This window comes from Carcharodon carcharias, chromosome 1 (genome assembly GCF_017639515.1).
Source record: "Carcharodon carcharias isolate sCarCar2 chromosome 1, sCarCar2.pri, whole genome shotgun sequence".
Classification (NCBI taxonomy): domain Eukaryota; kingdom Metazoa; phylum Chordata; class Chondrichthyes; order Lamniformes; family Lamnidae; genus Carcharodon; species Carcharodon carcharias.
In genome coordinates, this window is record NC_054467.1 from 240,205,594 (window position 1) to 240,230,424 (window position 24,831).

The following is a 24,831-nucleotide window of genomic DNA, read 5'->3' on the forward strand; positions in this document are numbered from 1 at the left end:
CCAACATTGTTAGCCTACCCTGGAAGGGCTCCAGAGCTGCTGCGCTGCACTTTTCTCACCAGGCCCGAGTTGGAAGATCTGGTGAGAAATATGCAGCTCCTGACCAAGGTAAGTAAAAAGGAGTGGAATGACAATCTGACTTTGCCACCCTTTGGAAGTTCTGGCCTTATATTTCAAGTCTCTATTGAGATTGGATATGTACCGGAGAATTGGAGAGTGGCCAACTAATACCCATTCTGACAAAGTGAGATAGTGCCAACCTTGGCAATTGCAGGGCACTAATTTAAAATCTGTGATGGGGTATATTTTAGAATGTTCAAAGATGTATTTGATACATACCTACATAATAACAAATATCTCTGGCTCAGGGATAACACACTTGTTTTAGGAGTAGGAAAGTTGTGGGTTCAAGTCCCATTCCAAAGATTTGAGTATATGACGCTTCAGTGCTGTACTGTTGAGGGTGATTTCTTTCAAATGAGATGTGGAACCGAGGCACGTCTTCCGTCTCACCTGCAAGTAAAAGATTCCATAGTGGTATTTGACAAAGATCCTGGCCAATATTTACCTTGACGAACCTCACTTAAAAAGGATGATTTGGTCAATTGTGGAGTTAACTTTTCAGACTGACGACTTTCATCAGAACAGTTGAGGTCACCAATCTGAAGTAGTAACTCTTTTTCTCTTTCCACAGATGCTACCTGACTTGCTGAATATTTACAGAATATTTTTTTCAGACTTCCAACATCCTCAAATATTTGCTTTTGGTCCAGTCAATTACTTCATTGTGGTTTTTGGGATTTTGCTTGGCCGTGTTCCCTATATTGCAACAGTAGCTATGGCCCCAAATTCAAAAGGGGAGGGCGTGTTTTGTGCACGCAAACCCTAAAGTGGATGATGCACTCGGAGAGTCCGGGGGCATGGGCACCTTAACGATCTTAAAAGCGAAACCTCATTCAGATTCGCTTCTTGACTGATGGACGGCATGAAGCTGCAGCCGGGGTATGTGATCCCCAGCATTCTGTGGGAGAAATGGTTCCAGGGCAATTGGGGGTAGTGGGGAACAAGGATTCCATGGTCATCTGAGATCAAGGATTCCTTGGCTATTGGTGTGAGGTTGGGCTGGGGACATCAAAAGAACTTGCTCTGGTCTGTGGGGAGCACTCCTGATCCACAAGTTATTTGAGCAGGTGACTGACATGATTGCGGAAATGCTGGTAGCCATCATCCTGCAGAATGGCTTTGATGCGCCCTATTTCAGAATCGAGCTTGCATTGTGGGAAAATGGCTCAGACCCTATTTATAATGTTGCCAATAAGGTCTATCTTATACCGCATGGAACTGCAAGAACTCAATGCATGTATTGACGTGTGAAAACAGGCTTACGGTAGACTGTGGCAGAGAACTCCAGTGCAGATATCTCAACTAGTACATCAGGGAAGGGGAGTACATTTGACTGCTCCATTTCACAGGTGAATTTGAATGCAGGATGGAGCCCATTAAAAGGAGCATTGGTGAATAGGCTAGCAATGTTAAAGGCCGTTGGACACAGCATTGCTATTGATATGCAAGTCCTGTATGGTCTTGACAAATATGAAGAACTCCTTTCTCTGTATCTGGAAAGCTTGCTTAAAACTGGTTATAACAATTTGCTGAACCATTTGGCTAATTCATGCTGTACAGAGCCAGTCGTAGATAAGATAGGGCCTAAAGGGACATCACTTTTGTGTATCTTGGGCAGCCTGTGAACAAAATTGCTCAAAGGCTGCCCAAGATGCACAAAAGTGATGTCCCTTTACTCCCTATCTTATCTATGACCATTTCTGCACAGCATGAATTGTTGCTCACTGCTCCTTTTATCACTGTTTTACTATTAATATGCAGGTGGTGTAGAATACAAAAGTCAAGATGCAATTGGGAGTCTAATCAAAATTTTTAGCAAGTCAGCATACTATGCACAGTTTTGGGCACCACTCCACAGGAATTTTGAGACAATAGAGAAGACTGATCCAGCACTGATTTGATTGAGGTGCTTAAAATTAAGGTATGGTGCAGAATATTTTTTTTTAAAGCTTTGTAGTTGATAAAAAGGAACATAAATTTAAGATTAAATGCAAGAGATTTAGGTCAAAGCAGGAAAAGCGTTACATATAGGGTTGGGAGGCTGTGATTGAAGCAAAGATAATACCAATTTTTAAGAGAAGGTCAGAAGGGTGATTTATGGAAGTTGTTGGGGGGTGACGGTAGATGGGAATAAGGGAACATAGGAACATGATGGGTGTATGCAATTGCAACTGCAGTACCGCTTTGAAGATGACCGTCAACTCGGACTGCTTGGATTGAATGTCCTGTTTCAGAGTTGTAATATATTTTGTAATATAGTTTTTTGGTGTTTTTCAATTCTTCAGTTTTTCTCATCATAGAATGGTTACAACACAGAAGGAGGCTATTCAGCCTGGTGTCTGTGCACCCTCTCTGCAAATCCATTTCAGGTAGTCCAACTCTCCTGCATTTCCCCCATAGCCTTGCAAATCTTTTCTCTTAGTCCAATTTGGAAACCATGATTGAATCTGCCTCCACTGTAGTACATTCCAGGTCCTAATCACTCGTCTCTGCTTTGGTCCCTCTGCCATCACCTTAAATCTTTGTCCTCTGGTTCTGTATCCTTCTGCCAGTGAAACCAGTTTCTCCCTGTCTGTTCTGTTCAGATTCTTCATGATTTTGAATATCTTTCAAATTTCCTCACAACCTTCCTTTAATTCTCTGAGGAGAACAGCCCCAACTTCTCGATTTTATCCATATAAGTGGAGTCCCTCCTCCCTGGCGTGAGAATTTTTTTATTCACACAATAAGTGATTTGGGTCTGGAATGCACTACCTGGAACTGTGGTGGAGGCAGGATCAATTGAGGAATTCAAGAGAGCATATACGATTGTTAGAATAGAAAGATGACTTGACTTCCTTGCTTTTGTACTCCTTTGTGGATGGGGTTGAAGGCAGAAAGGCTGGAAAAATGGTGTGGCAAGGCAGCAGTTTTAAAAAAAATATACTTTCATGGGATATTCATGTTGTTGACAAGACCTGCATTTCAGTGAGGTGGCCGCACTGCAGGTAAAGACTGAACAGGCAGAAAGGGGATGGGTGACCACCAGGCAGAGTAGAGGAAGGCAGGTAGTACAGGAGTTCTCTGTGGCTGTCCCCTTCTCTAACAGATATATAGCTTTGGATACTGTTGGGGGAGATGACTTATTGGGAAAGTAGCAGGAGTCAAGTCCATGGCACCACGAGTGGCTCTACTGCAAACGAGGGGAGGAAGAAGAGTGGCAGGGCTATAGTGATAGGGGATTCAATAGTAAGAGGAACAGACAGGTGTTTCTGGGGCTGCAAAAGAGACTCCAGAATGGTCTGTTGCTTCCCTGGTGCCAGGGTCAAAGATATGTCGCAGAGGCTCCAGGGCATTCTGAAGTGGGAGGGTGAGCAGCCAGTGGTTGTGGTACATATTAATACCAATGGCATTGGTTTTAAAAACAAAAAAAGGGATGAGGTCCGACAAGTTGAATATAGGGAGTTAGAATGTAAATTAAAAAGTAGGACTTCTAACATAGTAATCTCAGGATTATGACCAGTGGCACGTGTTAGGAAGAATAGAAATTACAGGATATATCAGATGAATATGTGGCTGAAGAAACATAGTGGAGGCAGGGATTCAGGTTCCTGAGGCATTGGGACTGGTTCGGGGGGAGCTAGGACCAGTACAAATAGGACTGGTCAGGTGGGGGCCGTGGTGGGTGATTGTTATTGCTGTTGGGGAGGGTACAAACTAGAATGGCAGGGGGATGGGAACCTGAGCAGAGAGACAGGGGAGGGGGAAACAAGGATAGAGACTAAAGGAAAAAAAAAAGTAAGAAGCAAAAGTGGAAGGCAGAAAAAACAAGGGCGATAAACAAATAAGGTCATAGTACAAAATAAAGCTAAAATGACCAACAAGGTTGAAAAGACAAGTCTAAAGACATTGTACCTTAATGCACGGAGCATTCGCAATAATGTAGATTAATTAACAGCACAAATATATATAAGCGGTTATGATAATGTTGCAATTATGGAGACATGGCTGCAGGGTGACCAAGGATGGGAACTGAACATGCAGGAGTATTCAATATTTAGGAAGGACAGACAAATAGGGAAAGGAGGTGGGGTAGCATTTTTAGTAAAGGAGGAAATCAATGCAATAGTGAGGAGGATATTGGCTCAGAAAAATCATGATGTGGGATCTCTTTGGGTAGAGAAAAAAACACCCAAGGGGCAGAAAATGTTGGTGGGAGTTGTGTATAGGCCCCTAAACAGTAATGGGGATGTAAGGCAAGGCATTAAGCAGGAAATTAGAGATGCATGCAATAAGGGTACCACTGTAATCATGGCTGACTTTAATCTACATATATATTGGACAAACCAAACTAGCAATATTACTGTGGAGGAAGATTTCCTGGAGTCTGTGATTTTTTCTTTAGACCAATACATTGAGGAACCAACTAAAGAGCAGGCTATCCTAGATTGGGTATTGTGCAATGAGAAAGGGTTAATTAACAATCCTGTTGTGTGTGGGCCCTTAGGGAAGAGCGACCATAAAATGATAGAATTGTTCATTAAGATGGAGAGTGAAGAAGTTGAATCCAAAACTTGGAATCTAAATAAAGGGAACTACGATGGTATGAGGGGCAAGTTGGCAATGATGGATTGAGGAACCTTACTAAAAGGGTTGACAGTGGATAGGCAATGAAGAATATTTAAGGAACATATGCATGAATTACAACAGTTATTCATCCGTGTCCGGCGCAAAAGTAAAACAGGAAAGGTGGCTCAACCATGGCTTACAAAAGGAAATTAGGGATAGTATTAGATCCAAAGAGGAGACTTATAAAATTGCCAGAAAAAGCAGCAAGCCTGAGGATTGGGAACAGTTTAGAATTCAGCAAAAGTGGACAAAAAGATTGATCAAGAAGGGGAAAATGGAGTATGAAAGTAAACTTGCAAGGAACATAAAAACTTACTGTAAAAACTTCGATAAATATGTGAAGAGGAAAAGATTAGCAAAGACAAACTTAGGTCCCTTACAGCCAAACATTACAGTCAGACATTATAATGGGGACCAAAGAAATGGCAGAAGAATTGAACACATTTTGGCTTTGTCTTCACAAAAGAGAATTCACAAACTTCCCAGAAATGTTAGGGAATCAAAGGCCTGGTGAGTGGGGTGGTGCTAGAGAAATTAATGGGGTTAAAGGCTGAAAAATCCTCAGGGCCTGATAATCTACACCCCAGAGTACGGAAGGAAGTGTACCTGGAAGTATTGGATGCATTGGTGGTTGTCTTCCAAACTTCTATAGACTCTGGAGCAGTTTCTACAGATTGGAGGGTGGCAAATTTAGCCCCATTATTTAAAAATGGAGGAAGATGCAAAAACAGAAAATTACAGATCAGTTAGCCTAACATCAGTAGTAGAAAATGCTAGAGTCTGTTGTAAAAGATGTGGTACCAGAACATTTGGGAAGCATTAACAAGATTAGACAAACTGCGCATGGGCTTTTGAAAGGGAAATCACGCTTAATTAGTCTGGAGTTTTTTAAGGTGTCATGAAGCTATTAATGTTTATAATATTTTGTAAAATATTTGTCTTTTAAAATAAGAGGTTTAGACTATGGGTGTGTCTTAATTGGGTTAAAGCCAGCTAGCCTAGGTGCTTTGTGTACTAGTTCTGATATGTAAGAGAGACAGTGTGCATTTGCATTTTTGAATAGAGCATTCAAGATATGGGGTGAAAACTGACGCGTTTCTAGCAGCTACCAAGCAATATTACTAATAAAATTGGTACAATGAAAGGGGTTTCATTGTTGGAGAGGTTTCGTTCAGACATCGTTGATACAATGAGAATTAACATTCAATGGGGCTGGTAGGTATAACTTCAGGGCCTGAATTTTTCAGGTGGAGAGTGGGCTCAGCGGGAGCCGCCCTTGATCGGCTTCACGACACCATTTTATATGGGCGGGCCGATTAAGGCCCGCCTAGCTTAATACACAAGTGGTAGTGCTCAGTGCTATCTATATGGGCTGGGGGAGGAGGCAGAGTTGGGGCATGTGTGAAAGAGCGCTTATCGCTATCGAAAAAAGTAAATGAATGGTTCAGAAATTTATTTAAAAATGTCTCCTTGTGTGACTGTGTCACATGAGATGAGACTTGTTTATTTTTTGGGGAAAAAATTCGTATTTATTTAATAACAGCTTTGTGGATGAGGTTTCCTAAAAAAACACAAAGGCTGCTAGGCCTTTTCGCCCGCCTGCTATCCATAAGGTTGGACAGGCAGCATTAACAATTACTTCAGTTACTTTCTTAATGGCCTTAATAGGCTGTTAACATGTCGGTGGGCGTGCAGCCAACTCTGGCGCATGCCTGCCGAATGAAATATCGCGGGACTGCATGATGACGTTGGGACGCACAACTGATGTCATTGTGCATCATGTAACGCGTCGGCTTGTCGGGCCCGCCCCTCACGCCGACTGAAAAAACCTGCCAGTAGTTTTTGAATATGCAGCGCAGAGGCAATGTAAGATCAAAAGGCACCTGCAAGCCTCCAACTGTCTCCACAGGAACTAAAGTGAAAGAACCTCATTTTGAATTTGTAAGGTGAAAATGCTTCGCCTGGTGTTTAGTCTATGGGTTGCTATTGCCTTAATGGAGATTAGTTTGGGAGTAAATGTGAAGTTGTATGCTTTGGTGTGAGAAACAAAGGCAGAATATTATTTAAATGGTGATATATTGGGAAATGTGGATAGATAAAGGGATCTGGGTGTCCTTGTACACTAAACAATGATAATAAATAGGCAAGTGCAGTAAGCAATTAGGAAGGCAAATGGTATGTTGGTCTTCATTGCAAGAAGATTTGACTTCAGAAGTAGCGATGTCTTACTGTGGTTATACAGGGCCTTAGTGAGATCACACCTGGAATATTACATGCAGGTTTGGTCTCCCTACCTAAGAAAGGATATGCTTGCCATAGAGGGAGTGCAGGGAAGGTCCACTAGGCTGATACAACAGTCCTGCCATCCCCAGTGTGAGGAGAGATTGGTTCGTCTGGGACTGTATTCACTAGAGTTTAGAAGAATGAGAGGGGATCTGATTGAAACATATAAAATTCTAACAGGGCTAAACAGACTGGATGCAGGGAGGATGTTGGGTAGTCTAGAACCAGGGGCCACAGTTTCAGGATACGGGGTAGGCCATTTAGAGCTGAAATGGGGAAAAACCTCTTCACTGAGAGCATGGCCAACCTGTGGAATTCTGTACCACAGAAGGCTGTGGAGGCTGGGCCATTGTGCATATTCAAGTAAGAAATTGATAATTTTTTGGATATTAGGGGCATCGAAGGGTATGGAGAGAAGGTGGGAATATGGTGTTGAGATGGAGGATCAGCCATGATCATATTGACTGTTGGAGCAGGCTCGAAGGGCCGAATGGCCTACCTCTCCCCGTTTCTATACTTCCATATTCCTACACCTGAATCTTTTATTTCATAGATATGTTAATTTAGTTTTTAAATCTCTAAACGTCCGGGCAGTCTTATTACTTCTGAATTCAGTGCATGCATCTCAAAATAAATACAAATTGTTCAAGTGTTGTGATAGCGTGATCAAGTTTCCATGTGGATTTGAACAGCCTGGCTCACATCATCTGCTGCATCATAACAGTGGTGAACAGCCGAGATACATCCACAATACTGTTAGAAAGGGAGTTCCACGTTTTTGACCCAAGGACAAAGAAGGAAGGATGAAACATTCCAAAGCTGGGTTGGCATGTGACTTGGAGTGGAACTTGCAGGTGTTCATTTTCCCATCCGTCTGCTACTCTTCTTGGTGGCAGAGGTCACGAGTTTGTGCTGTTGAAGGAGGCAAGCAAAATTGCTGCAGTGCAACTTGCATACACTGCTGCCACTGTGCGTAGGTGGAGGGAATGCATGTTTAAGTTGATGGATGGGGTGCTGATCAAGCAGGCTGCTTTGTTCTTGGTGATGTCAAGCTTCTGAGTGTTGTTGGAGGCACATGCATCCAGGAAAGTGGAGAGTTTTGCCTGCTAATCTTTGATTTCTATTTGTGAAAACCAGATCCGTTGTTACCCCAATCACAGAATTGTTGCATTGGAGAAGGAGGCCATTTGGTCCATCGTATCTGCACTGGCTTTCTGAGCATTTTAACTTAGTGTCAATCTTCTGCCCTTTCCCTGTAACCCTGCACATTGTTTCTATTTAGATAATCATCCAATGCGCTCTTGAATATCTCAGTTGAACCTGCCTCTGCCACACTCCCAGACAGCATTCCAAACCCGAACTACTCACTGTGTGAAAAAGTTTTTCTTACCTCGCATTTGCTTCTTTTGTAAAACGCTTTAAAGCGGTGCCCTCTGGTTTGCAATCCATTTACAAGTGGGAATAGTTTCTTTATCCAGACCCCTCAGGATTTTGAAAACTTCTATCAAGCCCCCTCTTAGCCTAGTCCAAGGAAAACAGTCCCAACTTCCCCAATCTTCCTCATAACTGAAGTGTCTCATCCCTGGAACCATTCTCGTAAACCTCTTCTGCACACTCTCCAGTGCGTCCACATCCTATAATGTGGCGCCCAGAACTGTAAATGATACTCCAGCTAAAGTCTAACCATTGTCTTATATAAGTTCATCATAACCTCCCTGCTCTTGTACTCTATGCCCCTATTAATGAAACCTAGAATACTGTTTGTTTTCAAAATAGTTCTCTACCTATCCTGCCACCTTTAATGACTACTTATGTACATATAACCACCTAGGTCTCTCTGTTTCTGCGCACCCTTTAGAATAGTACCCTTTATTTTATACTGTCTCTCCATGTTCTTTGTACCAAAGTGTATCGTCTTGCGCTTCTCCGCAGTGAACTTCATCTGCCACCTATCTGCCTACACAACCAATGTATCAATGTCCTTTTGAAGCTCTACATTGTTCTTCTCACAGTTAACAATTTTCCCAAATTGTCATTTGCAAACTTTGAAAGTGTGCCCTGCACATCAAGACCTAGGTCATTTATTTACATCAGGAAAAGCAAGGGTCCCAGTACTGACCCCTGGGGAATTCCATTACAAACCTTCTTCCAGCCCAAAAAATACCCATAAACCATTAGTTTCTGTTTCCTATCCCTCAGCCAATTTTGTATCCATATTGCTACTGTCTAAATATATATTAGGAAAAGCAAGGGCCCCAATACCAATCCCTGGGGTACTCCACCAGAAATTCCACTCCAATGACACTGCCCAGATTGTAGTAACAGTTTTAGTTTGAAATGCTATTGGCCGGGATTTCCTGCTCCTACTGCAGGCGGGACGGAAAAGTTGGCGAACCAGCAAAAAGTCAAATCACTTTCAGCAAGGGACCGGAAAATCTCAGCCATTATGTCTTTGGGTACATCAAGATAGCAGGGTACAGGGATTTATTCATTGTTAATTTTTAACTAGTGCTGTTTGATTGGTAACTTGGCAAAGTGGATCACTCTCTCTCTCTAGAACCTGCTTAATTTTCATACTTGAGAGTCAAAGGAATAAAAATGTCGGATTCCAGTAAGGTCATGTGATTACACAACGTGACTACTCTCAGAAAGTGAAGCTAAAAAAAATTATGCACATTCTGCAAGACTATTGGTTTTCTGCAAACAGTATAATATCTATAATCTCTCTCAAGCTATCTGTCTTCAATCAGTTGTCATCATGGAAAAGTAAGTGTCCAACAAGCTAATTGCTTTAGATACTTTGTTAAGACAATTTTTTTTTCTCATCTAATGTTGACAAAAATGCTTTTCCTAATAAATGCCACTGGATATTGATCAAGTAAGGAACCCCTGGCTGATTTCTGTTTTTTTTTTCCTCGGCCAGGCTGAGAAGCCAATTTTATTGCCTGTTCTATTTCCAAGTCTGGGATCAGCACAAATTGGATATTGACCCTGGTATGTGTAATTTAGTACCATACCATTCTGTATACTTGCCTGCTAAGCCATCAAGGGAGATCTGTTTGTGTTTCTTCTTCCTTTTCCACATGAATAAAACATTTGATCAAGCTATCCATTTTGAGAGATTTTATTAGTAAATAGAGTGGCTATATTATCTTAGTAAGTGCTAATGAATAATGACACAGATTAATCTTTTATTGTTTTAATGTCAATGTAAAGTAACTGGTTCAGAATTAAAATTCAAAATCTTGTATATAAATTGATCTTGGAAAATAAAACATTTTGAGAATTGCAATTACATGCTTATGATTCTTGTACTTCCCAGTTGATCCCAGTAAAAACATTTGCAAACAACTTAAGCTACTTTGCTACATTTGCTTTGATTAAGGAACACAGTTTTGGCTAAAACCTGAAAAAAACCCAGCCTGCAGCAGAGCAATGTGGGACATAGAACAATAGGGGGATTAAAATGATGTGTTTCTTTTTCTCATTTTCTTTCCTATGTTACCAAAGTGCCTACAATTAAGCATTTCATTGGCTGTAAAGCGCTTTGAGACATCTGGTGGTTGTGAAATGCTAAATAAATGCAAGTTTTTCTTTGTTTTTGAACACTGGAGATAGTAAAATGGAGGTGCAAGGTCATGCCACAAAATCTCCAGGAATATGTGGAGCCAGAGTTGGCAGTCCTGTGCTGGGCAAATGACATGCTTCTGAATCATTGTTTCTGTGACATTATCGATTTTATGTTGTGTCCGGTGACCATGCATGCTTTCCATCGCCATGCACTTAGCATCCTGTACTTAATTAGGTATCCATGGGCATGGAATATTCCAAAAAAATGAAACACTAATTACCACTGGCATTCAGGCCAATTTTGCTTTAAATTTTGTACATTCTATGGACAACAAAACGCCAAGGTAGATTTTTATAAAATCTTCAAATGACTGGGATTACTCAAAAAAAAAGCAGAGCTCTATTTTATACCATCACAAAATTTGGTGATTTAAAAAAATAATAAAGCTTGCTTTTGCCCAGTAATTGGACTTTTTTAGGCTGCAAAAAAAAGCACGTTTATTTATCGATAAATAAACGTGGGGCAGAATCTTGCCCTTGGATAGCGGCGGGCCCCACCGGCTTGGCGGCGGGCGGGCAACTGACCCCTGCCACTGAAACGGGGCCCGCTGCCATTTTAAGTGGGAGGGCCAATTAAGGCCCGCTCACCAGCATCCCCAATGGGAAGCGCTATGTGCTTCCTGTGGGGAGGGAGGGGTGGAGGGAGTCCCCAGCTGTCAAAGTGCGCTCTTTCGCGCATGTGCGTGAAAGAGCACACTTTTCCCTGAGGCAAAGTCCTGTCTCAGGGAGAATACTGATAGTGTCAAAAACAATAAAAATAGAAACATTAAAAAATTATTAACAATGTCACACGAGATGGGACATGTTAATAAAGACCACATAAACTTTATTAATTTTTTACAATACGGACATGAAACTTCATCCCACCAGTGGATGAAATTTCAACAATAATCTGCAGCCCGCTGGGGCTCCTGGCTTGCCCGCCAGCCTTAAAGTTGGATGGGCAGGTCTTTAATTACTTTAAATAGCCTGGCATTGGCCTCAATTGGCCATTGACATGTCGGCGAGCGGACAGCTGATTTTGCTGTACGTTGCCTTCCTAAAAATTTAAATGGATCCTGAGCCTGTCTCTTCTGTGGCCAGCTTCTCTGCAAAATTGTAACTTGAGCAATACTAGTGCTTGAAACACATTCTCATATTTATGCCAGAAATAAGTGTGCTGCTGCATATCAGTTTTCTCTTATTCAATCCAAGAAGTCTTTACAGAGTATCAAGTTGTGAAGTTTCATGCACCTTTTTTTTGTTTGTACAGTTTTCTTTTAATGATATTTTCTGGAGTTCTATTATTTAATGTAGAAGTTTAAAGCCCTCAAAATAGACACAGCACATAGGTTAGACAATGGGAAATTTGTTTCCTGTTAGTACTCCGTTACAATTTCTCCAAAATCTTTCAGTGCTCCAAGAAACACTAATGTTAATTTCATGATCTCCATTCTTGTGCAGCTACTTGTGGCTGCATCACGTTGTTACGACAATGATAAAGATATTTTAACACAAAATACTGTGCCTCTAACAAGATAAAAAATCTATAGTCATGCTGTAACTTTACAATGTTCAAATGCAATACAGATTATAGTTATGCAATCATAGCAATCACACCACATACAGCCCATTTGGGCCATTCAATTTGTGCTGGTACTCGCTCTTTAATTGTAGCTTTCTGTTCCAAGCTCATTTTTCTTATCTTCTACCTGTTTTTGTTTTCTTTTCAGATACTTAACCAGTTTTATTTTAAACACTGTCCTAGTCTCTGCCTCAATAGCCATTTCATTCACTTTGATGGGTAAATTGTGAATTTTTTTGATAACTGCTGTATTACAAGTTATCATTTTTACTGGTAAACGTTTATAAGAATTGAGTTGCTGTATCTGTGATATACCAAGCTTGGGATTTAAGCCATAAGGAAAGAAATGTAAATTAAGTAATATCTTGTTACGTTTGCAAGGAACAACAAATGAAACAGACCTGCTATTCACATAAGCTTGCCATGCTTGCTTGAATGTTTATAATTCTTTAGGATTATTAATCATAAGGTACTCTGGTAATAAAACATTCCATAGGAGTGTGGTCATTGTTGAGATAAGGGCATTGGTACTGGCATTCTAATCACTACTGGAGGAACTGCTTTATAGGTTCACAGTCCTGAGCCTGTGTCGTCTGTGGCCAAGTGGTCAGCTCCTCTGCAAGATTGTAACTCGATCTTGATTTAACTTGCAGATAGATTTTTTGGTTTATCTGTGCCATAAATTTGACCGAGTTCTGTTTTGACCATGTTGATAATAGAAAGGTCAGTTTCACCAACATTCTTAGGATGTGGACATCACTGGATAGACGTGCATTTATTGCTGATCCTTAGTTGCCTTGAGATTTCTATCACTCCATGGCTTGCTAGGGCACTTGATGTCAACCATGTTGTTGTGGGACTGGATGACAACCATGTTGTTGTGGGACTGGAGTCGTGTATAATTTGCTTCATTGTAATGTTGCTTAAGGGATAAATATTTGCCAGAACACAGGGAGAACTTCCTAGCTCTTTTGAATAGTGCCATAGGCTTTGTTTTCATATCTCATCCAGAAGACAACACCTTCGACCGTGTATCACCCCTTAGGGCTGTAGTCGGATGCCAGCCTCTTTGGACTGGGGCATGAACTAACAAATTTAATGACTTAGATGGAAGAGTGCTATGACAGAGCCATGCTGACAAAAATTTGATGTATCATTGATCAGAATGTTTAACCTTTCTTGTAAGAGCGATCTTATAAGGTGCAATCTTTTAATGTTTGGTCATAATACTTCGGAACATTTTGAGGATTTAGGGATTGCCTACTTCATTAGCTGGTATATAATACCAGACTATCTCATAACACATTATCTACAAATATTAAAACAGAAGCAAAATACTGCAGATACTGGGAATATGAACTTAAAGAAAAAGATGAGAATATACTTGGATCAGAGAGCATCTACAGAGAGAGAAACAGAGTTGACATTTTGGGTTGATGACCTTTCATCAGAATTGGAAGATGTTAGGTATGAATAGGCTTTAAAAAAGGACACACCCAGGAAAAGAGGAAGATCTGTGATAGTGTGGAGGACATAAGTGATTAGATGGAAAAAGATAGTGGTGCAAAGCAAACAGAACAAAGAATATAAATTCCTTCTTTAGATTGTACTAGGCTGTGCTCTTGCAATACTCGAAGAATGCTGAAATTAGAATTATTTGACTTGAATCTTGTTTCCATTAGAAAATGATAAATTAATTCCTGTTAATAGAAATCTGATTTATCATAATCATAGATTCATACAGTACTGAAGGAGGCTATTCGGCTCATCGTGCCAGTGCCAGCTATTGAAGAGATAACAATTAATCCCATTCATCTGCTCTTTCCCCTTAGCCTTGCAGCTTTTTCATTTTCGTGTTAATATCTAATTTCATTTTGAAATTTACTATTGAATCATTTCTACCATCCTGAATCTGCTTCCACCACCCTTTTGAGGTAGTGCATTCCACTTCATAACATGCTGAGTTTTTTTTAAAAAGAGAATTAATTTCCCCCACTACCTTTTTTGCCAGTTATTTTAAATCTGTGTCCTTTGCTGCCAGTGGAAACAGTTTCACCCTGTTTATCAAAAGGTCTCATAATTTTGAACAAATCTATTAAATCTGAGTGCTGAATTTTCTCCCCGTCGATGGGGGGGATGTTGATAGGTGAGCGCGTATAGACACGCTTCCGATCGGCGCTCCCAATTGGAGGCGCACTGCCATTTTACATGAGCGGGCCATTTAAGGCCCACCCAGTGTGACGTCCGCACAGAAGCGCTATGCGCTCCCTGTGCGGGCGGGGGGTGGAGTCCCAAAATCGAGTGTGCGCTCTTTCGCGCATGCACACGAAAGAGTGTACTTATCTCCCTGAGGCTAAGTGCTGTACATGTAAAAAAGATAAAAATAGAAAAATAAAATTTCCCTTACATGTCCTCTCATGTGACAATGTCATATGAGTTGGGACATGTCCATAATTTTTACAGTCTTTAAAATTTTTTAAAGACTACATGAAATCTCATCCCGCCCGTGGATGAGGTTTCATGGGCAGCATTTTACGACTGCGGGATTTTACATTCCTGCTGTCGTCAATGGTATTTATAATGGCCTGCCGCATTTTATGGCCCGGTCTCCATCAAAATGGAGCTGTAAAATTCTGCCCCATGTTTTTTCTAGTTCTCGCCGGGGCTCCTGGCTTGGCCTGCCCGCCAACCTTAAGGTTGGACAGGCAGGTCCTTTAATTACTTAATTGACCCTGTCAATGGCCTCAATTGGCCATTGACAGGCCGGCGGACGCGCAGCTGATTTCGCTGCGCTCCCGCCTTCTTGAAAATTTAAATGGGGCGCGGCGACATCGGGATTCCTCCCCCCCCCCCCCAACGGCATCGCGCAGCATTTTACGCTTCAGCGAGCAGGCCCCACCTCCACTCGCTGACTTGCAAAATTCTGCCTTGGAAGTTGCTGTTGGAAAGACCCCAATGCATCACAGGCTGTGCTGTTGCTATCCTTGCCAATAGACTAAGCACTGAATTCAATGTAATGGTGTGAACTTGGGGTAATTGCATTCTAATTCCCCAAAAAATATGGCAGAAAAAAGTTGTGTTTGTGTTTTCAGGCCTAAGTGAATCTTTAAGTGTTATTAGCAGTGATTACTTCTCAACAACCTCTGTAACACTGGAAAATTGATATATGTATGGAATCCTGGGTTAATTAGGATATTTAAAAATATATATTTTTAGTTATTTTTTCTCTTTTTGTAATCTCTCTGTTAATCACATCTATATTCCCCAATCTTTATTTTGCTTAATGTATATTATTTAAATCTGTTTTATGTTTCTTGCTTTATACTTCCTGGTTTAGACTCTGCATTGCTTCAGCAAGAATTCTTCAGTTTGTTGAAGAGCTTTTCTATACCCTACCTTGTTCACAGACATCATAGATCCAGCTGTAGGAGGTGTCACAATGAATCCGACTCTAGATTAGAGCTAGTTTGCACTCTAAAATTTCCAAAAACTTTGCAGGCAATTATCAGTAAGGTGAATGGCGAATGCTGTTCCTTTGTCGCTGACCGTAAAATCTTGGCCAGTATGTTCCTGTTTAAATGAAAGCGATTGGTTCTGATATCTATTAACAACATATTTGTCTCTGGGGCGTATGGCCTACATACCTAGCATCACACTGGCACTGAAATTCATACACCACATTACTTACTTGAGAGACAGGCAGAACGTCTTTTTGACTTGACAGCAGTATCCTGTTAATGGCAAATCCCACTTGTGTTGCTACTGTACAGTAGCAGCATGAAACAGCTAGATTCATCTGTTGCTCAAATGTTTGAGATACCTTGCCCTTCCAGGGTAATCTGAGGTATACTTTCAGGGCCAAGTGTGGGGCTTTGGGTCCATGTGTTTGTGTGAAATGATCTGATCAGGGTAGCCATTATCCTGCAGGATGCCTTTGATGCTCCCTATTTCAGCATCAAGCTAGCACTGGTGAGCAACGCCACTTGCCAACCAATCAACACTCTGTTCAGATACTGTATACATTGTCGTTTTCTCCCTTATTTTGTTATTCTGCATTGACCAGGAACTGAACTAGCCATTTAAATATTGTGGCTACAAGAGCAGGTCAGAAGCTAGGAATCCTGTGGTGAGTAACTCATCTCCTGACACTCTAAAGCCTGTGCACCATCTACAAGGCATATGTCAGGAGTGTGATGAAATACTCTCCACTTGCCTGATGAGTGCAGCTCCAACAACACTCAAGAAGCTTGACATCATCTCAGACAAAGCAGCACCCTTGATTGCCACCCCATCCACCAACATTCTGTCCCTCCATCACTGACGCACAGAAGTAGTAGCAAATGCACTGCAGAAACTCACCAAGGCTCCTTAGACTGCACCTTCCAAACCCATGACTGCTACCATCCAGAAGGAGAAGGGCAGCAGATACATGGGAGCACCACTGCCTGAAAGTTCCCTTCCAAGCCACTCATCCTGACTTGGAAGTATATCGTCATTCCTTCACTGTCGCTGGATCAAAATTCTGGAACTCCCTCCCTAACAGGGACTGCAGTGGTTCAAGAAGGCATCTCACCACTACCTTTTCAAGGGCAATTAGTGGTGGGCAATAAATACTAGCTTAGCCAGCGAAGCCCACATCCCTTGAATGAATAGAACAAAGAACAAAGAAAAGTACAGCACAGGAACAGGCCCTTCAGCCCTCCAAGTCTGTGCCTATCATATTGCCCGTCAACTAAAACATTCTGCACTTCCGGGGTCCGTATCCCTCTATTCCCATCCTATTCGTGTATTTGTCAAGCTGCCTCTTAAACACCACTATTGTACCTGCTTCCACCACCTCCTCTGGCAGCGAGATAGAAAAAAAAATGCGTGCAAGTGCCCTGATGAGTACAAAACGAAAAGCTTAGACATGTTTCTTTTTTCCGCAATAATCAAGTTCTGTACTACCAAATGACTAATTATAGCATCGAGACATTGCCAAACTAGGAATCAACGTAGGTCAGTCAGCATGGAGTGAAGGGTGAGCAATATGTGGTGATAGTTCATATACATGCAGAGTTTTGCATGACATGTTAAATCAAGATTCATATTTGCCTTTTGCTAAGAAATGTAAATGCCTAGGGACCTATTCTTTGCAAACAGAACATATACACACACTGCGCCTGTTTCAGCTAAACAAAATAAGTGACAGCCATTAGCTGACTTGATCAAGGCATTGAATATCAGGGTCAAGCTGCCTGGTTTAAATTTCAAACAATGCTTGGCAGTTAACCACCAGTCACCATCAGTGGTGCATTCTGTATGGCAACACCACTTACCAAACAAGCAGCATTCTCTTTACATACAGTATAAATTGTTGTTTTCCACCTTATGATGGTATTCTCACGAGTACCCTGATGAGTGCAAGATGAAAAGCTTAGAGATGTTACAATTATTATCCTTGTAACCTCTTCTAGCCACAAGATCTCTGTACTTCAGGTTTGGCCTCTAGCACATCCTTGATTTAAATTGCTGCACCTTCAGTGACTACATCTTCAGCTACCAAGGTCCTAAGCCCTGTAATCCCTTTACTCTCTACCTCTTTACTCCCCCTTCTTTAAGTCGCTCCTTAAAAACTGCATTCTGACCAAGCTTTTGGTCATCTATCCTAATATTTCCTCATATGACTTAGTGTTAGATGCTCCTGTGAAGCACCCTGGAATGTTTTACGAAGTTAAAGACGCTATGGAAATACACGTTGAATTTTTGAAAAATGATAGTTAGGTGTGTCAAACCAGCATGTTAGAAAAATAAATTAGTCAAAAGATTAAATTCAAGAGAGGCAATTGCTAAAGGTATTATCTATTTCTGAAGTACGTTAATGTGTGAATAATATGTTTTAACTGACTAAGATAAGAGCAGCTGATCATTTTTTAAACCTTGGTTCTTGCTGAAATGTCATTTTCAAGAGCAAGGCATAACTATTTCTGTGATGTGATTTATTTTGTATTGAGGGCAGCATGTCTTCCTTCATCCAATATCTTGGTTTTATGACATTAAATATTTCATTGGTGATAGCTGCTTGTATTCTATTAAAAAATGACCATGAGCAAAGAATTTTAATGACATCTGAAGGTCCTCCTGCGTGGTTTTTTCACTGAACCTCAAAGCCAGAAGAATTCATGACTGAAATAATAATTTGAAATGTCTATTTCAACATTGTCTCTCATTTTAAACATTGATGTGGTTAATATGCTCAACTGATTACTCAAACGGAATAGGTGCACTCTGAAAGTTTATTTGCTGATAAATATTTGAAACTGGTTTGTAGATATCATTAAGATCCCTGTGGTGAGTTTAAAATTTAACAAGTCATAATGATTGTAAATTAACAACCTGATTTCCCAAAAGGCTGCTAATACAGGGTAAAAGCTTCCATTTCAAAATTAGCTCTACAACTATAAGCAGCATCTTTATAGATCTCATTACAAACATAGAGATCTATCATCGCATTTCACATGATAGCAGCTAGCAGCACCTGAGCAGGAGGGAGGCACCTGAGAATTGTGGGAGCACAGTTGAAGGTCTTTTGCTGACACTAATGTAAAGGCTTTTTTGGCTCTTTCCTGTTTAATGCCTGATACATGTATGTGGCAATAGCCATGAGGCCAGCGGCGGAAGGAGGGTACTTGTAATTATTGTTTCACAGCTGCTCTCTGGCGCAGCTTATGGTTTCAAATTGCCAAGTGGATGAAGAAGACCAGGTTAAGCCCATATTATAGGATAATCCATAGTAGTAAAGGTTGACAGTGACACCAGTAATAAACAAAGAATACATCTTCTTTCATAATTGGCATAAAATACAGCAATAAAACCTTGAAGTACCAATAATAAGGAAAGACATTTTACAATGAGACTATATGACAATTCAGTGATATATATTTCTTCTTTACATTGTTCTTGTAGAATGAGAGAATATGAGTATAAAGTTAACGAGCCTTAATGATCTTTTCTCTACATACATAGATGGGTAGGAATTGACTCCATTTTGACAAAGGAAGCAATGCTGACAAGCATGGAACTGCATTAAGTATAGTTAGGTGCCTAAAAATAAGGACTTGACTATTGTATCTGCAGACATAAGGTCTAAGGATAGTTTTACAGTTGTTCTATTAATTTTGTTTTATAGTCATGCTTTCTGTATAAATTACCATAACACTTCTTGATACCAACCAAGAACAATTTTATTTTTTATTTAAAAAGGGGTTAACATCACAGTATGTTTTCTTTCAATATTACGACATTTTCCATTTTTATGACTTTGAGATGTTACTTGTTAGCCTGTCAGTTTGGCTCAATTGGAAGCTCTCTTGTCCTTGGTTCAAGGTGCACTTGAGGACTTAAGGACACAGTCAAGGTCGATTACCCCCTGCACTGCAAGTGCTACATTTTAAGAGATATTGCCCTTTGATTAGATAATAAATTGAGGTCTTTTCTGCTTATGTCACTGATTTAATGAGTATGTTTAAAAATTCTATTTCATAATTAAAAGACCAGGGATTTTTTTCAATATATTAGTCAACATTCTTCCCTGAGCAATACCAGCAAAACAAATTAGCTTGCCATGCAATTCACTCACATAGGATTACCAAGGATAAAAGACACAGAAACCGGTGTCATGCCCTGAAAACTTGGAGGAAATGTTTTATAATGGACAAAGGCTTTACACTGAAGCCTGACTAGCTACACCTCTCACGAAAGGAATTTCTAGCCTTCAAAAAACAGTAGGGACCTCATTATCTCTAAAGAGGGGCTAATGCCCCCTGTAACTGAAAAAATCAAATTCCAAGGCAATGCACCAACTCTTTACATTTCTAAGGCAGAGCTCTGGCCAATGGAAATGACATATCTGCAAGGATGAAGAGACCCTGTAATCTCTATTAAACTTATTAATGGATGAAACAGTAATCACCTCAAGAATCTAGACCAGGAATATATATCCTTTGTCCAAACCAAGGGAAAGGAGTAGGAGTTATGTTTCATGATACCATTCTCCCCACCTCCCAGAAAAAAGCTGCTAGAACATGTAATATTGCTTTGTGGAGCTGAACAAAGGCAGTCTGCCATCTTCCATCAATCAAGCAGCAGTAGAACCGGAGTTCTGTCCAGGTTTAAATTGCCTGGTCCTCATCTACACACTTTTTTTCTACTGGAATGTCTGAAATTTTGTTCTAGTGCCAACTACCAAGACAGATCGTGGAAGTCAGCACTACTGGAAAATTGGATTACCCTGCATCAGCGTCAGCCTGCTAACCTCTGTAGAAATACACCATTGGACTTTTGATTCTGGATCCTAGACTCAGTGAAAAAAAATCTCGTTTTGTCTGTGGCCTTTGCCCTGTACCTCTTTCTTTCCTTTATCCCTCTTTTATAGTGTGAATGTACCAGGGTTACATAGCGACACCCCCTCCCTGCATTTTGAGTGTGTGTAAAATAAGTTGACCCTCAGGGTAGAATCAATTTTGAGTTTGCTGTGGGGTTATTAATAGAAAATTGGATCACTCCAAAACTGAGGGGTTGGGGAAAATACACCCTCACTTATAAAGGGGGAAATCAAAAAACACTTTTGTTTAAGGCTGGTAGTGAGAGGAGAAATCAGAGCTGTTAAAATTAATCCCCTCCTGTCTGTAACACCGGCCACTGGCCCAACCAGTTCATGCTAGTGTTCATGCTCCCCTTGAGCCTCCTCTCATCTTTTCTCGTCTATTCCCTTCTCCCTCATATCCTTTACCCTTAAATATCTCTCATATCCCTTAAATGCATATATACTATTCGATTCAATTGCCCCTGTGGTAACAAGTTTCATATTCTTTCCTGTCTTTGGGTAAAGAATTTTCTTCTGAATGCTCAATTTGGATCTCTTGGTGGTGATCTTATATTGACTACCTCCTAGTTATGCTCTTCCCCCACAAGAGGAAACATGTTCTCTCAATGCACTCTATCGTAATCTTTCATAATTGGGATTACAATAAGATTGCAATATAGAATTGTAGAATGGTGACAGCCCAAAAGGAGGCCATTTGGCCTGTCAAGTCTCTGCTGGCTCTTTGCAAGAGCAGTTAGGCTCAGCTCACTCCCATCACTTTCCCCATTGCCCTGCAATTTTTTCCCTTCAGGTGCTTATCCAATTCCCTTTTGAAACTCATGATTGAATTTGCTTCCACCACCCTTTCAGTTATAGCATTTCAGATCACAATCACTCACTGCATTGAAGAAAGTATTTCCTAATGTCACTTTTTTGGTTCTTTTGCCAATCACCTTAAATCTGTGTCATTTTGGTTCTTGACCTTTCTGCCAATGGGAACAATTTCACTCTATCTCATAACCTCTCAGATTTTTAAAACTTCTGTCAAATCTTCTCTGGACTTTCTTCAAGGAGAACAACCACAATGTTTCCAGTCTATCCACAGAATTGAAATTCCTCACCCAATCTCTTCTACACCCTCTCCAATGCCTTCACATCCTTCCCAAAGTGTGGTGTCCAGAATTAGATAGAATGGCAGGATTTTCACTCCAGAGCCCTGATTGTGCTGCTGGGGTGAAATGCCGGTCAGGACCACAAATGTTGGCTCTAGGAGCCCCAACCAATTAAGGATGGTGGATGGGTGGGCTTCTGGGTCTGGTGGGTTAATAGGAGTGAGTCCAGCACTGGAACATCGCCAACCCCACTGATAACAGGTGAACTGCTGAAGTAGATCGGGTACCACAAGGACGCCTCAAGATGGAGGCCCCTTTGAAGACTTAAATATTTAAAAATAAAATGTGGCCACAATTGTTGGACCTGCATTGTGCAGGGGGAACCTCTAACAGGATATTCTGCAGTTGCAGCTGTGGGTCTCGGGCAATTGCAGCTGTGGTGGGGTGAGGCAATGCTGGCTCCCTGTCCTGCATTGGGAGGCAGACTCCATCTACCTGATGGGCTTCAGCCTGGGGTGGGGGGTGGATGTATGCTATCTGAAACACTCCAGAGTGCCCTCAGTAGAGACTTACCCACCACTGACTCGCCTTGGTCACAATAGACCAGAGGGGAACATGCTGGCTGACAGATATGCCAGCTGCAACATAAAATTGCCGGCACATCCATCTCCAGTCCCATCTCAGCCCAGTACTCTACTTGAGGCTAAATCAGTCAGGGCTTTATAAAGGTTTATTATATCTCCTTGCTTTTGTACTCTTTGCCTCTATTTATTTATAAAACCCAGGATCCCAAGTGCTTTTTTAAACCACTTTCTCAACCTGACCTGCTGCCTTTAATGGGTTATGTACATACACCCCCAGATCTCTGTTCCCTGCAACCCCTTTAGAATTGTACCTTTTCTTTTACTGCCTCTCCTCGCTCTTTCTATAAAAATGTATTACTTTACACCTCTCTTAATTAAGTTTCATCTGACACCTGTCCGCCATTCCAAAAGCCTTTTCATGTAATCTTGAGGTCTAATATTATCACAGTTCATCATAATTCCAAGTTTAGTGTTCACGTTTTGTCATTTACATATTTTGAAGTTGTGCCCAGGCTAGGTCATTAATATATATCGAAAGCAGTAGCTCTAGTCCCAATCCTTGGGGAACTCAGCTGTATACCTACCTCCAGTCCAAATAACAACCTTTCACTATTACTCAGCCAACTTTCTATCCATGCTGCAACTGTCCTTTTTTTACCATAGGTTTAAGTTTTGCTGGCAAGCCATATGTGGTATTTTCAAAAAGTATCTTGGAAATCCATGTGCACCACATCAATTGTATTACTCTATCGACTTTTTTTAAGCTCCTCAAACTTGACAAGTTAGGTAAACACAATTTTTCTTTCACAAATTCATGATGCTTTCCTTAATTGTCTAGGTGACTGTTAATTTTGTCCCAGATAAAGGTTTCTAAAATTTTTCCCATCACTGAGGTTAAACTGAGTGCTCTGTAGCTTTATCTTTAGACCCCTTTTTAAAAAAGATTGCAACGTTTGCATTTACCCAGTGCACTGAAACCTCCTGCATATCTAAAGAGGATTGGAAGATCTGGCCAGTACCTCCCTGATTTCTACCCTTACTTCTCTCAGCATCCTCGGAAGCATCTCATGTGCCTCTGGTGACTGATCAACTTTAAGTACAGCCAGCCTTTCTAATACTTCCTCTTTATTAACCTTTAGCAATCCAGAATCTTTACATCCTTTTTCATTGACCTTTTTATTCATACTAGGGATGTGGGCTTCGATGGCTAGGCCAGCATTTATTTCCCATCTCTAATTGCCCTTGAGAAGGTGGTGGCAATTTTGGCAATGTCTCATACCTTGGTAAAGACAGAAGCTAGGCATCTCACCCATGCCCCTGACTCTTGCTCATACTCAATCCATATTCTAAACTTGTTGATTTTACTTGATCTACAAAAGTTTGTAGGGCCTCATCTGATTCTGCAAGTAGCACCATGTCGTTTATATTCTTGCCACCAGTTTTTGTCCCTGCACAACCTTGTCATACTCCTGTCTTCACTTGAAACATGCCTGATTGTCCATCTTCTAGCCTAATCCTTGCTATTTGGTCCCACTGAAACGAGAAGATAGTTTGTCTAGCTATGACAAATTTTAATAGAAAGTACATTTCCAGCATTTTGTGATTGATTTATTGTTACTTTAGAATTCTGATAATAGTTGCTGTTTATCCCAACAATCAATGTTTGTGATAAAATGGAAATAATTTGACCTTTTCCACTTGGTGCTGGAAATCCGTTCTTAAATATGATTGAAGGTGAACCTTCATTTTATTGGGCTAATATTGTATGTTCTTAAACCATCTGTTCTCTTACTCTATTCCAAAATTGAAATGAAATTTTTGGTGAAACTTGTTTGACGGCAGTCTCACTTCTAGAATAACTATATAATGAAGAGATAAAATGTAAATGACAAATATGCTAGAAGAAGAAAATGACCCCAAATTACAGGTTTAAGTAGGGCAGTAATAATTTCCATATATAATAACTTGTTTCTCTTTCCTCCACACTTTATCTTTCAGAACAAGATAATTTTGGATCCTATGCACTTCAGTGAACAGCGCTACAGGCCATCTCTCGAGGAAAGGCTGGAGAGCATTATCAGTGGTGCTGCACTGATGGCAGACTCTTCTTGTACACGTGATGACCGGCGGGAAAGAATTGTGGCAGAGTGTAATGCTGTGCGACAGGCCCTTCAGGATCTTCTCACTGAATACATGAATAATGTAAGTTATATGAAACCAATTTGTTGTGGGGCCTATGATCCTTCATGTCTGTATTCCATACAAATTCAGAGCGAGCTTCCACATAAAATTGCATGAGTTGGTTTTCAAGGTTTTAACACTAATTTATTTGCAACAGAAATGAATAATACAACTCAAATTTATCCCAGAGGCTTCAAGAGATGTGGTTAAAGGAGTGATGCAATAGTTATTAAGGATGTGCTTTTTGAAAATAGGGAATTACTCATAGTCCAAATGTGGTGTATTGAAAGGGACAAATTTAACATAAGTGATCACTGCTGCAGGCAGCTGTTTTTCATAATTTTCATTGAATCGCCATTATATGGAATGTGTCCAGAGTATTTTCAATTCTTCAATATAATC

General features: G+C 40.7%; 1 protein-coding gene across 8 annotated transcripts in view; it reads left to right on the forward strand.

Moving 5' to 3' along the window:
* The window catches only part of ctnna2 (catenin (cadherin-associated protein), alpha 2), a 1,471,852-nt gene that overhangs the window by 120,042 nt on the left and 1,326,979 nt on the right, over nucleotides 1-24,831 (forward strand). For 6 of the 8 annotated variants that reach the window (XM_041198125.1, XM_041198099.1, XM_041198134.1 and 3 more), the window contains one exon: nucleotides 24,247-24,450. In XM_041198125.1, coding sequence (XP_041054059.1) covers nucleotides 24,247-24,450 — 204 coding nt within the window. Of the gene's footprint in view, nucleotides 1-24,246; nucleotides 24,455-24,831 lie in introns of all 8 variants that reach the window. The other 2 variants (XM_041198108.1, XM_041198115.1) reach the window with 1 other exon arrangement.